This window comes from Etheostoma cragini, chromosome 11 (assembly GCF_013103735.1).
Source record: "Etheostoma cragini isolate CJK2018 chromosome 11, CSU_Ecrag_1.0, whole genome shotgun sequence".
Lineage (NCBI taxonomy): Eukaryota > Metazoa > Chordata > Actinopteri > Perciformes > Percidae > Etheostoma > Etheostoma cragini.
In genome coordinates this window covers 12,690,220-12,705,876 of record NC_048417.1, presented here as the reverse complement: position 1 = coordinate 12,705,876, position 15,657 = coordinate 12,690,220, and the positions used below count along the sequence as shown (strand labels likewise).

General features: G+C 39.8%; 1 protein-coding gene across 2 annotated transcripts; it reads left to right on the top strand.

Annotated features, from left to right (window-relative positions):
• Positions 1 to 8,961: 8,961 nt before the first annotated feature.
• LOC117953161 (gap junction alpha-8 protein-like) lies at positions 8,962 to 12,895 on the top strand. 2 transcript variants are annotated; one of them, XM_034885973.1, is made up of 2 exons: positions 8,962 to 9,395; positions 9,763 to 12,895. In XM_034885973.1, the coding sequence occupies exon 2, from the start codon at positions 9,778 to 9,780 to the stop codon at positions 11,026 to 11,028; it is 1,251 nt and encodes a 416-aa protein (XP_034741864.1). In that variant the 5' UTR covers positions 8,962 to 9,395; positions 9,763 to 9,777; the 3' UTR covers positions 11,029 to 12,895. The 2 variants fall into 2 exon arrangements, with proteins under 2 accessions (XP_034741864.1, XP_034741863.1); XM_034885972.1 differs by having other exon boundaries at positions 8,963 to 9,258.
• The last annotated feature ends 2,762 nt before the right edge of the window (positions 12,896 to 15,657 follow it).

Here is a 15,657-nt window from a genome sequence, read left to right as displayed (position 1 = left end):
TCTCATCCAGCTTCTTATATCCAGGGAGCACTTACATCCTCCCTCCAATAATGCCTCCTGTCTGCCCTTCACCCACCTCTTCTCCATTGTGTGCACATCAATTCTCCTCTCCCTCCCATGGTGCCCTTGGCGTTACACAGAGAGGAAGCTGCCCTTCCAGTTCCTACTTCACTGGTGAGAACAATTTATACATTGTCCCTCCCTCCCGTCTCTCTCTATCGTAAACCCAGACTACATGCAACTGCCAGTATGAGACCAACATGTTACACGTGTTGTTGGCTGTCTTTTGCTTTGTAGAGATGCCTTGGGGCATGCACAACTAATAAATAAAATAATAATTACTTTTATAAACAACAGTTACAAAGGGAATTAAGTTGCTTTTCACCATGGACACACTTATAATAGTAAATTAAAAATTAAGAATCAAAACACTATACATTTTCAAAACAAAAGCAGTTAAAATAATGATGGACAAAAAAATGTAGAAAACAGGAGAATTAGTAAATCTAGAAGGACACTCGGAGAGCGCATCCCTTTGCCAAAGCATGCCTTTTCTCCCAATGATGATGGAGTGGGACTTTTCCGATATAACTAATTTTTTTGATTATTTTGATATCGCATGAATGCAACACATATGGAAGTACAAAATATTTAGTGTATCTGCCCCCGTAATTCGGATCTTCTCCAAAATGTAATGCGTTCTTCCTTGGCCAAGGGTACACCCTTCTACCAAGTTTAATGAAAATCGAGCTAGTAGGGTTTCTGTAAACCTGCTGACAGACAAATAAACCAACAAGCAACCAACAAACAAATGGACACACCGTTACTGTATTTCTTTTTTTGCCTGAAAATTCCTCCAAATCCCCAACTGTCCTACTACAATGAGCTAAGCACAGTGCAATATGGGCACTAACAGAAATGTTGGATAGCAAATATTGTTTGTGACAAACAAGCTCAACTCTTTTCTTTCTCTTTTCTGAGGGTAATGCACTGCTGCAAGAGCCTCCAAATCGACACATAACTCAAAAATCTGCACATTATGACTTTTACAGAATATATTTACTATGCAGTAATGTTTTAGGCTGAGCCCTTCTCCAGCATACTGTCAAACCATACCAACATCAGACCACACACTGGTGGCGGCAATAAACAATCATTGAATTGATTAGTCAACAAGACACATCTGGTGCAATTCAATCAGGAGAGACTTTGTTGTAGATATGCAAAACTTTATTAGTAAGCTACATGGGAACAATATAAAAATGTACAACAATACAAAATGTACAAAGTCTCTGGAGATTAGACTACATTGTGTAAAATATGTTTAAAGGAAACCCAGACCGATCCCCAATGGAGTTTAGACACTGGTGGTGAGGTGAAGGTATGATGACAGGATTGAAGGAACCGACGAATCGGAAAGCCGGAAGAAAACCCAGGGTGGTGTGAGTGAAGATGACTGGAGGAATAAGGGATGGAAGAGGGCCGCGCTCTTCCTGAAATGACAACTGACAGCCGCAGAGGAGAGAACAGATTTAAAACAGGGATGTCCCGCTGTGATTGGCTTGTGAACACATGGCCGATACTGACTGGTTTAACTGAAAGTAGCGCCACAAAACAGCTGATCCGTTATTGAAATCTCCCTGATAGAATTTAGGCTGAGCTACATTTAGCAACAACAGGATCAGAAAATAGCATTGAAAGGAATTTTACAATGAAGCACAAACAATAGAACAGTATAAAACAAACTGAACAAAGTTTTGTTCACGGGATGATGATTTTTAAGATGGTCCTGACAAGTTGCTACATTGGCGCTACATGAGCCACTGAACCTGTCAATGAGTGAGTATGCAGGGAGTAGTTTCACAAAATCAGGCCCCTTGCATACTTTTCCCCATAAAAACTCTACTGTTTTCTAATAATTTAAAGTTACTATTTGGTGGTGGTGGTCCCAACTTGGACCCCATGTTCTTTGTTAGTAACATTTGATGGTGTATCAAATCATGATTACAGGATCCAGGAAAGGGCAGGCACTAAATCAAAATGTGTTCACCAAACTTCCCTGGATAAAAATCACATTCATTTAATATCTGAACACCAGACTCACAGACTTGTGTTGTAGCAGGACATGGAAAAGGAAACCTTAAGCACAAATGCAGGTAGTGAGTCCAAACAGTCCAATCTCATCCCCAGCAAATACACCGCTTTCTTTTGTAATCTTACCAACAATCAATCTGTATTTAACTCTCCAACAAACTGTCATACAATAGCCGGTGAAAAATATTTACTGAGGAACAAACTTTAATTTCTGAAAAACACTTTTTACTCATAATGACGCATTTTACTCTTTTAGCGCTAACATTTTGTTTTATGCACCAGTTCCTGTAGTTAAGTGTGTTTAACAGTCCTGGTTATACACTTCCATGCTCTAAACGTCTGTGTGAGTAGTTGAGCACAGGAGGGAAAGTGGGCTGGTCCAAATTCAACAAATCTGACCTCCTAAACACAATGGTCTAACCCAAGTCCAGCTGGGCGGCAAGAACTCTGCCCTAAAAAAAACAATGCGGTGGCTTGGGACCAGATGTGACACATGTTGTAGGGCCTCTGTGTGTGTGTGTGTGTGTGTGTGTGTGTGTGTGTGTGTGTGTGTGTGTGTGTGTGTGTTTCTGTGTGCATCTATGTACGTCATTTGAGTGTATCTGCACATACATGTGAGTACATAAAAGCATGTCTCTAAACTCATTCTGACTGGCATACTGTACCTTTCTGACTCAGTTTAAGATTACAGGGTCAAGCCCCTAAGGTGCAGCTTTTATCAATCCTCTCACCAGTATTTGTCGTCTTATATCGAAGCAAGTAGCCACATTATCACCATTGTTTATCTTGTAAATTTTAGATGCCTTTGAGTTTCAAACTTTCTCACCATTGCAGGAAATAAACGACTGCTTGGCTCTCAGAGGAAATGAGGAATTGTCGGAAAATAATGTTCACACTTGTGAAAGTGAGAGAGAAAGGTCTGTGTAAAAGCGGTTGTGTAACAAAGGAAAGCTGCAAGGCAAATTGTTGGTCTTTTGACATCTAATAGCTCCATTCAAAACAAAAGGAAGTGGTTCTAAACCGATGACTAATGAAAAGAGGAAACCTAAAGTTTTTGTCAATGAGGTAGTAGGTCACTATAACACAAGGACAAATGATGGCACACATACGGGCACAAATATGTATGGACTCATGTTTGAACACCGAACAAAGACGTGTTTAGAAACAAGTGGATCTCTGTCTTTAAGCGTAAGCCTTATGCCATTGAGGTCTTCGTGTTGTGCTATGTCATGGGACTCAGCGCTGCCCCCAGGTCAAGTTGTATCTGTGAAGGGCATCACTGATACCATCTCTTTAAACCCGCTATGAATGCCTCCCTTCTGTGTGTATGACACAGACAATTAAAATAGTGAGCAAGAAAAAAGACACAAAAAGCGCTTGGGGACATGAGCTTGTTTTTTTTACTCAAAATGCTGTGTGGTCATATTAATTTTGAACAATATAATTTAATGCAAATCCATGTCATGGATTTATTGTAATGTAATAGAAATATAAGACAAGATAATAGGTAATTATATGAATCAGGTAAAAGTAGTAATAACTCAATACAAAAGCACTGCATACTACTTTTCAGGTTACAATTTTTCATGTCCTTCCTAAGCAGTCTTCAAGTTTGATTTTGAATTTGAATTTTTCTAAAAACTAAAAGATGAAGGTTGCTGACAAAATTCGCTGGACAAAAAATATGGATCAGCTGGAAAAGGCATAGTCACAAAGTTAAAAACACAATAAACATGATGATATTATAGAAAATTGCGTGATACACATATACATATTGTTCTGTAGAATGAGTATCCTTTTAATTTTTATATTTAAAATGTCTATGTATAAAACTTTCAGTTTGTGTTGATACTAGAGTGTTTTTTTCCACACCGGCTGTCGTAAAGGTCTTTTCTTTTATGGGGCTGTATTACTCACTGTATATTATTGAGTTAAGACATTTCATTAAACCCAATGACACTTTACACAAGTACAGGGGGACAAGGGAAAAGGAAATAGTAGGCCAAAACAAACACGGACTAAAAGGGATAAAACGTCCATGCTAAATTGAAGGGGGACGCAATTTAATGTAGGCGACTGACGTACAACCACATCACGCAGAGTAAAGTTATTTCATGAATTAAATAGACGCATTACTTAAATTAATCCTAAAGTTGCTCTGTAATTGCTGTAAACACTATAGCTCCCAGCTGTTTTAGAGAAAGAACCTTTGTAAGAAAGGATTCTATGTGACCTGTTTCTTTTCAACATTTGTCAGAAGTGAGAGAAAAAATCTAGAGTAATGCCAGTCTTTAATGTAAGGTATTGCTCCAGCTGCTAGATAGTCTTGAAAGGTACAGTACAATTCTGCTGTACTTTTAGGATGTACTGTGAAACGGGTTTTAATGTCAGCTAAAAACGCTGAGGTCACAAGATACAGCGGTCTTCATGCATTACACACTTAATTTGTATAATCTATTGAAGCTGAATCTTTTACTCAATGGAGGATTGCATTCATGCGTTACACACTTAATTTGTATAATCTATTGAAGCTGAATCCAAGCAAATATTTTGAGCTCCCTTTAACACGAGAGTTAATATTAGTTAGTTATTACTAAAGTCAGAGTGATTCCTCGCCTTTCATTAAAGTTTCCATTCACTCTTATCCTCTGAGCAGAGCTCAGAGAAAGAGCCCACCCACTGTCAACCACAACTGAATGAACACCAGCACAGCAATGCCAATACATCGTACTGTATATGTAACTTCTCTTCCAAAAGGTGCAGTGTGGATAAAGTATGCTTGCATGTGTGCCATTTCGAAGGGCCAGTTCCATCTGTGCTCAGTCGTCCTGAGAAGGGTGCAGATGGAAAGAGACGGACCAACCATGTGCTGCAACAAAGAAATGATCCCTTGATGTGGCCAAACCAGAAGCACTGCTGTAGAGGATTGTATCCAGAACCCTCAAACAGAAACTACCTTGTACTTCAGGTATAGATCAAAAGGTACACATCTGTTTTGAAGAGGACATCATTGCATGCTCATTACATACATACATAGTAAAGGAAAAAGGTTACTGTATGTCCAGTAAAAGAAACTTACTCCTTCCTAAATGTGTTTTTCCTTTAGGGAGCAATGAGAGATGTTCATCGTGTAAGAGGTATCCAGGAGGCAAAAACAAACCACGTTTCACAATCACATGAAAAACATTGTTAGGTGAAATGTGTATTTTAAATTGCAGCACATGGATAAGGTTTTTACACTAGTAAAATGTCAGTTACTTCCTGTCTGTCAAAGGCCCTGTGAGCAGGAAGCGCGTGGCACCATTCCGCCGTAGGCAGATCGCCGTACGATATGTTTGTTAGCGTGTTAGCATTCTGATTAACGGTCAGTTGGTGCCCTGCTTCGGAGGTCTAATCTGGCCCCCACGGCTCACTGCACGTGCTCAATAGAGTCCGCACCCTGCATCATGACATCATGTCTTTGTGTAAAATCCCGATGCCATTCACGAGCCCACCGTAGGGCTTAGCATGCAAGCGTCAACTATACCAACACACAGCTCTTTAAAGGGAGTCCCCTGGTCCCCCAGCTCTGTGGATACACCCTGATACTTCCACAGAGCTCTGAACAGAGCTCTATCCTCCGACCCAACAGACTGAGCTCATGTGCCATCCAGGGCCCAGAGGAGAGCGAGTATTTGGCCTTTTTTTGTTGGGGACCTTTTTAAATGAGAAGATATCACTGCTCATGGATGTATGGAGAATAGTTCTAGCTTTCCAATCAGCTAACATACACACTGATGGAACACGTCATGTCATTCAGAAAGAAACTGTAGAAAATGATTTGGGGACGTTTAACAAGATATTGTATTGGTTATTTGCTCTAAAATTACATCATCTTTTTGTGAAAAGCTGTGGGATCAGTGAAGCTCAGTATGGAGGCCAAATCTGCCACTAACCCACAGATCAGAGAGCAGACATCAACGGGTGGACTTGCTAGTTCACCAGCCCAGTGATGTCACCTAGGACAGACAACCCAATTGGTTGAGATACAGCGAGGGTTGGACATAATATCATGGGCAGAGTGAAGATACATCCATAAAAGGAGTGGTGACTTCTATTGATAAATAGTTGTTGATTTTTACCTCTGATATAGGTTGATATAGAATGAGGCCATTGTCCATATGAGGAATTGATTAAAATACACAAGTACATTGACTGAATAAAAGATGCTGTTTCTTTCTTTACCCTTTTTATTTATGAATTTAATTTTTTTTAGCCATTTCCTATTATAAACTATAAATTATTCATTTATAGCGGACTTATCGGACAGATTCCTTGAAACCTAATAGAGGCTGTGAGTCGTATGCCTTGAAAAGCAGCAAACCATTAGACTCGTTTGTGCAGTTCACAAGTTTTCTATTCAGACTAAACACTAACTCTAAACAAAAAAACGTTTTTAATTTCTAACAAAAGGTTAAATATAAATATGTTAATTATAAGCAATATATGTGTTTTTGTTCCAACTTACAAATACCAGTTTTTAAGGCAAATCATACTTTAAATAAAAGCACTGTTCAAACTTCATTGGGTCCTGGGGAAATAAAACAATTGTGGAACCTGGAAATTAGATTGTGCAAAGGGAAATGAATTGCGTGAATGTAAACAAACTGTCTTGTTTAAGACTGCCATGCAATTGTTTTGTTCCTTCCTTTCAATTTGGTGCATCCGTGGTTTACTGGGAGAACACGTTTTCAACAGTTTGGATCACAGAAAAACAAAAGCTTTCTTCAAATAAACTTTTCCAAAGTCCAACTGTTTATAAATGGAAATATTAAATGTTAGCACAAATAAATCACATTGTTGAGTTCTGTTAAACACAATGTGTAGCATAATGTAAATGTATAATGTATAATGCATGCGTCTGATGTAACAACAACACCCTGTTCCCCATTGGCTGAATATATGAAAATAAAGTTTTGATTAGATTAAACTTTGTGCAGAGTGCAGAGTGCAACAACAAAGACAAAGAAATGCAGTTTGTGTCCAACCAGAAGTGCAAAAAAGCACAAAAGTGCAATGTGATGTTCAAGTATAGACAGGTAGGGCATAGGCAGGACAAAAAATATTGCAGTTACAATAACACTATACAGTTATATAAAATTCTCGAGATGCATAGGATTATATTGCTGTACTTTTGTGTGTTTATATCTTTACATACACCAAACTATGTATTTAAATGATGTATTTACATACAATACATTTGTCGGGTCAAAGATACCCGTGTGGGGAGCCTGGGTAACTCAACTAGTAGAGCGGTATACTCCTTGACACAGCGGCCGTGGGTTCGACTCCGACCTGCGGCCCTTTGCCGCATGTCGTTCCCTCTTTCTCCCCCTTAATTTTTTTAAGCTGTCCTATACAAATAAAATAAAATGCCCCATAAATAATCTTTAAAAAAAACTGCCCGTGTGTAATGAATCAGATCTACAGTCAGAATCCAAGAAGAAGTCACATTTGTCATCATTCATTTTATCCCTAATATTTTAGAAGCAATTTTGCATTTGTGCAAACCTGGAGGAGATTTTATAATAAGAATTTAAAATATTTAGTCAGCCTTCTTTATGCTCTGTGGTAGCTTTTCTTCAATTCAAACATCTGTGAAATGAATTGGAGATCAAAGATTGTTGCTGAATGTTTTGCTTCCCTGGACTGGGAAAGTTTTGACTAACATCAATAATAGAGACATTTCAGCGTGCGCTTTCACTAGATGGTTCACATTCTTCACATTCCAGCTATGTGACTCAGATATGATGATACACACACACAACCGCACACAGGAGACTGAGTTATCTACAATGTTAAAACTCACATTTGATAACAAAAGGGATGGTCAAGTGAGAATTTATAAATCAAAATGCAAAAACTGCACTGTTTAAATAAATGTATTGTTACATAAGAAACAAAATGCTTAAATGTGATTTTCAAAAAAACAAAAAACTCACAAACTCACTAATGACATTTCTGGGTATTAATCAAAAGTTTGCCTCTGAATCACATGTCTCCCCTTTAGTTGCACAGTTAACAACTGGTACTCTTCCTTTGGCTATTGAGGTTGGCAGATTAGATGATATTCACGAGGAAAACAGATTATTTGAGTGATTTGGGATGAGTGGAGAGTTAGTGGAATTTAGTTTTGTACAACACATCAGGAATATAAGTTTTGCATGAAATAGCCCAATAAAACCCTGACATTTCCTGGTGGGAAGATGATCAACAATATCCATTATTGTTTCATTTTAATGTGTACACTTTGTTTCAACAGTCTGGAAAAGAAAGCAAGATGGACTATTTTATCAATATTTACACTGATTTCTCCAGTTTTATTCGAGTAAATGTTTTGTCAGGGATTTAGGAATTTTGTTGCAGATATAAAGGTCTGGAAATCTGATTGTGAAAATGATCCAAATCATTGTTTTTGGACTTAATTAGTAGTTTTGATGTGTTGCAAAGCTCATGCATAAAGAATGGGACACCAGCTCCTCTAAACAACAACAGAAAATAATAGGCTCAACGTTAGAGAATGTATCTTCTTTAAACCCAAAGTTGAAAGGAACCTACTGCTGCCTATCCTGAATAGCTGTATAAACAACAATGTCCAGTGTCAATTCAGGAGGACATAAACTATCCTTCATCCCTGCCTGAGCCAATAGTTTGTCACTGACCTGCCTCCCTGCTCTGATGTTAGGCCCGGCAGTGCAGCGCGAGGCACATCAGATGCTGTTGTTGTTTCATCTACTGTATCTTTGCTTCTACATACATATATATGAGGGAATTGCATGCATGGAGCTGGACTGCTCTTCTGTGGACTCGGTGCCCTGGCCGTACGGTGTCCATGTTGGTGTGGGAGCCTGAGGCCTGCTCCCATACATCCCCGCTCTGGCTCTGTTGATCCTATTGTCTCCTGCGTCACCACACGTCGCCCGGCAAATAAAGGCCGTCTGGCTCCAAGCTTAAATATTGCAGGAAACTAAAAACCAACCATCAGAGCCGATTCATTCACATCTGCTCAGTGGGGCGACAAGGACGGGGCTTTAGGTGGGAAAGAGGGCAGAAAAAAGTTCACTTTTCCCTGCTGGGTGCCAAGAGAACGGGACAGGACTCAACTTTGCCGGAGCCGCAGCTGTGGCAAGTTGCCCATTTGATTACATTTAATCTATATCATACCTCACAGAAGCAGGGACTCTTTTTACCTATTGATCTCTCTTTATTGTTTTTTTTATCGGGAAGTTTTTGTGTGGAATCTTTTAAAGAGCTAGAGCAAGGTATTTTTTGGATTTGCACCATTTTGTTTAATATCGTAAATAGTGTAGCAACAAAATAACAATACCTTTCTAAGTATTTTAATGTTTTGTTTAATAATTGACTCAATGTTTTAATCTAATTTTAATGGGAAAAGAATGGACTTAAACACTCTTTAGAGGTTTTAAATTTTTCGGGTTTTCCAATAGAACTACATTTGGTAGCATGCAAATATGGCTTATGTGTTTGATTTTTTGGCAAATTTGTTTTTTCTACATTGCTTACTTTTGCCACTGTCTATTCCCCTCCCCCTGTTTGTCCTGCCTACCCCACCCTCCCTGTCTGTCTGCTCCCTCTGTGTCCCTTCCTACCCCACCCTTCATTCTGCAGTGCTACGGACCGATCATGGGTGACTGGAGCTTTCTGGGTAATATTTTAGAGGAAGTTAACGAGCACTCTACGGTGATCGGCCGGGTGTGGCTCACGGTGCTCTTCATCTTCCGTATCCTCATTCTGGGTACGGCGGCGGAGTTTGTGTGGGGCGATGAGCAGTCTGACTATGTCTGCAACACACAGCAGCCCGGATGTGAAAATGTATGCTACGATGAGGCCTTCCCCATCTCCCACATCCGCCTGTGGGTGCTGCAGATTATCTTTGTGTCCACACCATCTCTGGTGTATGTGGGTCATGCTGTGCACCATGTCCACATGGAGGAGAAACGCAAAGAGCGAGAAGAAGCAGAACTTAGCCGGCAGCAAGAGCTGAGCGAGGAGCGTCTCCCTCTGGCACCTGATCAGGGAAGTGTCCGCACCACTAAGGAGACCAGCACAAAGGGAAGCAAGAAGTTCCGGCTGGAGGGCACACTGCTGAGGACCTACATCTGCCACATCATCTTCAAGACACTGTTTGAGGTAGGCTTCGTGGTGGGCCAGTACTTCCTGTACGGCTTCCGTATCTTGCCGCTGTACAAATGCAGCCGCTGGCCCTGCCCCAATACAGTGGACTGCTTTGTGTCTCGTCCCACGGAGAAGACCGTCTTCATCATCTTTATGTTGGCTGTTGCCTGTGTTTCACTCTTCCTCAACTTTGTGGAGATCAGTCACCTGGGCCTAAAGAAGATTCGCTTTGTCTTTCGCAAGCCGGCCCCCGGCCCAGCCCAAGGAGAGGGCTCGGCCCCCCTGCCGCCACAAGGGAAGAGCCTGCCCCCCATGGCCGTACCCTCCCTGCAGAGAGCGAAAGGTTACAAGCTGCTGGAGGAGGAGAAAGTTCCCATAACTCACCTCTACCCACTGGCTGAGGTGGGCCTGGAGGCTGGCAGAGGGGCCCCACCCTTCCCGGGGCTGCAAGAGAAAGTGGAGGAGGTGCTTCCAATGGGGGACATCTCTAAGGTATATGATGAAACTCTGCCCTCCTACGCCCAGACCACTGAGATAGCGGGGGTAACATTACACGAGGAGGAGGCAGTGGAGGTGCAGCCGCCCGAGGTGGAAGCAGAGAGAGCGGAGGAAGTTGTTGATGAGGATGTGGAGGTAGAGGAAGCAGTAAAAGGGGAGGGGGCAGGAATGAAGGCCACGGATACGATAGAAGACACCAGACCACTGAGCCGACTAAGCAAAGCCAGCAGCAGGGCCAGGTCAGACGATCTCACCGTATGAACCTGTGAGAGAGAGCACATGTACACCTGCACACACAAAAAGTTCAACATAAGAGAGTGCACACACAGACACACACACACACACACACACACACGCACACAACTCAAGACAACACAGCTCTTGAACAGGCTTGTCGAAAACCAATGGATGAAAAAACAAAATCAACAGGGATAGATTAAAACCTTTGAGACACAAGCAACAATTCTACATAGAGACAAAAAAATCTGCGTGTTTGTGATAAAAATGAAATATAAAAAGTAGAGGTTAAAGAGGGGAGGAGTAGGTTTTTTATTAAGCGTGTTCTTATATTTAAAAAATGTGGAAAGGACACATGCAGGGGGGAAATGTTTTTACTTGATGAAAATCCATGTTCAATTTTTAAAAACATCTTTTTCTATTGAAAGAGTTTTAATCATATACAATGAAAGATTAGACATTTGTACATGGGGTTTGAGTAGACAAGGGAAAGAGAGTTAGAATGTACTTGTGTGTCTGCAATCAGTAATTTCGCTGTAGTTAGGCACTGACTTTAATTTCCATTCAGACAGCGACATACTGCAAATGTGCAGCATGTGGCTGCACACGGCAGAGGTGAGAGGGCTCACACATACACAAACCACACGATTAAGTGCTGGTACATTTACAGGTATACAGCTCTTTGAGAAGAGTAAGAAAAGTCCATTTTCAGGTTATGAAGAGCATACCTTTGTTTTTGCACATTCAGAGGTTTAAACTCTGTGCAAGGCCTTTAACCCTCATAACACCTCATCTATGCATCCATTTACACAGGATTCTTTCAAGTGAAGAGAAATGTGCATCAATTTCAGAGTATTTCTCTCCTTTTCATGTTTATATACCAGATAGCACAGCCAGAGCTTAGTAAGTGAGAAAAAAAAAAAAAGACCACATGTTGAATGTCTTTTTTGATGTGATTGTGGATATCTTCATTTTAGATTTGCTCATGTTTTGTAGCATTTAAGTAGAACTGTGTACTGTGATATCAGTCGGCACCATGGCAGAAAACAGGGCTCATTTTGCCCTATCAGAGAATGAACTATAGTAGCGACCTCAGGCCAAATCCTCTCTTTTCGTGCAGTACAAACAGGCGTCCGGGTGATAAAGATCATGCACCATCAGCGAAAAGTATTGTTGGAGGCCAGACAATAAAAGAAACCACACTCATCAATGAAAACAAGCATCCTTGACCTGGCTGTGAAAAAATCTTTCTACTTGATTTTACTGTGACCATAGTAGGTCCTTAACCCGTAGGAAAATAACAATACTCATGACATGCTTTCAAATTCAAACGGAAACAAACAACTAGGGACAACTCCCGCTGTACATAATACCCTATCTCATGTCTGATAATGCACATAATGTGCAGAGCAGCTGTTTTCAGTTATTTTACTGTCTAGATGAATCACAGAAGTTCTCATCGTGATTACAATATTGATTTAATCTCACAAACACAATATAGTAGAAGAAAATTCCCTGTTGTGCATCTGTCTGAGTAAAGATTTATTTTTTGGGAATCATTAGCGAGTATACATTAAGCCTTAAAGTATGCCTTAGGTTTACCACAAATCTCCCTCTCACATTCTCTGGCTTTGTTAATTCAAACAGCTGCCACTGTATGATTTTCTGTGCCTTACCTGTAAATGTAAATTCTCAAATGTTGTAAGATTGTAGCAAGTGCTTATATTGCTCTGGGACCTATGTGAATTTGATGTTTTATTTGCTTCTTTTTTATTTTTATTATCGGAGTTTCATTTATCAAGTATTAACATGATAATGTTCATGATGTTAAGATATTACGGCATAAAGTGGCATGTTTGAGGACATGAACACACTCAAACTGTGCAGGTTTTGCCCATTCTTTTGCCATTATGTGTACACACACACACACACACACACAAAAACAAACAAACACACACACACTCACACACATGCGTTTTTGGGGGTATGATCAAATGGCTTTAGAGGAACTCAGAGAGAAGGCAGCTGTGACCCCTTTGTAACCCCCAGACATCCCTTTGCCTCCCAAAATCCAATGCTGTGTAATATGAAACAAAATGAGCCTTAAATTAAATCACCAAATTGTTGAACACATTTAAGCATTTCACAGTGTTACAATTAAAGCATTTTGCTGGTCTTTGTGTACATCAATATGACTGGTAATGTATGATTTTTTGTATTTTAAGACTCTTGCATTGCTTGTATGTTTGTAAGAAGACATGATTAATCTTTAAAAAAAGTCCCAAAAAAAACATTTTTACTAACTTCTAGTCTTCTTTGCTGATAGATGTGTGGCAGTATCTTCTTTTGGAATGTGAACAAATGCAATAAAAAGTCACACGTGGTCAAGAAGTGTCACTGTCAGGGTTTCTATGCTAAGTGCATGCATGCACGCACACACGCACGCACGAAAAAAATCTAGACTAACTTAAATGAAATTTCAGATGGCAAAAGATTCTGTGTAGGTCCAGAGTGTTTGCTGGCATTTCCGTTTCCTGATCGGACTCTTTTTGTATGGAGGGACTTTACCATTTTTTGCTCAAAGAAGCAATACTGCAGTGTAGAAATACTGTTACAAGACACTGAACCTTGAGTTGCCCCCGACGCTGCGGATCAGAGTGTAAATGTCTGTGAGTGTGTATCTGATGAGCAGTTGGCACCTTGTACAGCAGCCTTGGCCACAGTGTGTAAATGTGTGTGAATGGTGAATAATTCCTGTTAAGACCAGAAAAGAGCTATATAAAAACAGTCCATTTACATTAACAAGGAAGAGTCAAACATTTTACTTATGTAAAATTACAAAGTTTTAGCATCAATATGTACTAAAAGTAAAAGTACTCATTAAGCAGAAATCATCAATTATTGTGGATGAATTAATTTTTATTCATCTGAATCCACAAAGTATCAGGCAACTAAAGCCGTCAAATAAATGTGGTGTGGAGTGGAAAATACATACATACTAAAATTTTAAAGTTTGAAATAAAGAATGGAAAATGCTCAACCTAGTGTACCTCGAAACTGTCCTTAAGTACAGTACTTGACTAAATGTACTTCACACACATCAAAGGACAATACATTTACATTTGACCGATCCACACGTCTTTGGACTGTGGAAGGAAAATAATGTCAGAAAAGGGAAACAATGCAAACTCCACTTTAGACTTACTGGAGTCATAATGCATGCTTCATCAGGGCAAGCTTAAAAATTAAGTGCACAGGGGATTACTTGTTTTACAACAGGATCAGATATAAAGAAAATATACAGTATATTAATATATGAAAATAAATCGCCACTAAGGGGCAGTATTGTAAAAGGATTTCTGGACCAGTCAAAAGCTGGTTTAAACCAGTTTGAACAGGATAGAAAATGTAGATAACAGGGAAAAAGAACTGGCTTACATTTTAGTGTCTGGATCAGTGTGTTATTTAACATCTGATCATTTGGAGTTTCATTGATAGAGACCTGCGACATTATAATATAATGTTTTTGTATGATTCCAACAAATAGCATTGCACTTTTTTTTTAAAGTTCATTGCTGTAGGCGCAGGGTAGTATATCTAAATGTGACTCAGATGAGCATGTTAATGTTTCTTCTCAACTCCCATCTTCTCTCATCATAATTTTGCCAGCTAGACAGTATTTAAAAGTTGATGGACATGCCCTTCCCTCCCCAGTGAAAACTACGCCCTTGCTTATTGATGGTTAAAAAATGTCATCATAGAGCTTTAAATGCGGTGAAGCTGTTCTTTAAAGGGAAATCTTGGCCCATCCCAAGCTCCACTCTCAGGGCACTTTTGGTTGACAAACTTAGGAATATCAAAATAAGGAATAACAAAATATACATTTACTGATCTCTGTTCGGACATTTCTGGCCATTCTTGACTCAACCGGCCATTTGTGACTCGTATGGATGGGATGCTTCTAGTTTCTAAAACAAGCTAAAAAGCCTGACTTTTAAGGACTGTTTGTGGAAACAAAGTAATGCCAGCTTGTTGCCACTAAGTTGAGTAAATTCACATTTAGAAATCCACCCAATAATTATGTCCTTGTTACAGAAGGGTGGGTATGCTTATAGATGTGATGAAAGCAGCACAGTTATGTTTGTGTTCTGTCTGACTGCTTAAAGGGGAATTGTATTGTTTCATATACAGGATGTAATGATTTATTGTTAATATATGTCTGACTACATGGAAGGTAATGAAATATTGTGTTGAAATCTCAGGGAGTGACTTGTTGCTGGAAGACAGTGGTGTGGAACCGTTTGGGGTGGAATTTAAAAAAACACCATGTGGTAGTAAGATGAGACAAGGGAAAAACAAAGGTAACATCAGGTCAATCCTATGAAGGTCACTGGAAAACAGACTAGGGGCAAAACATTGGACTTGCCAAACAATAATATTTTGGTAAGACTCTGTGTTTTTGCACCTGTCATGCGGGGTGCCTCAGAGTTAGGACGTCAGTACTACACTTCATTGTGGTTAAACTGTAGTGCTTATTCCCAAAACTCCTAGACTGAGAGTTCATAAAATACTTCTGTGTAAGTCATCCCAAGTTTCCCAAACCTTCTTAACTTATCCAGAGGCGAGCTATGAGTTTTTTGTAACACTTATTAT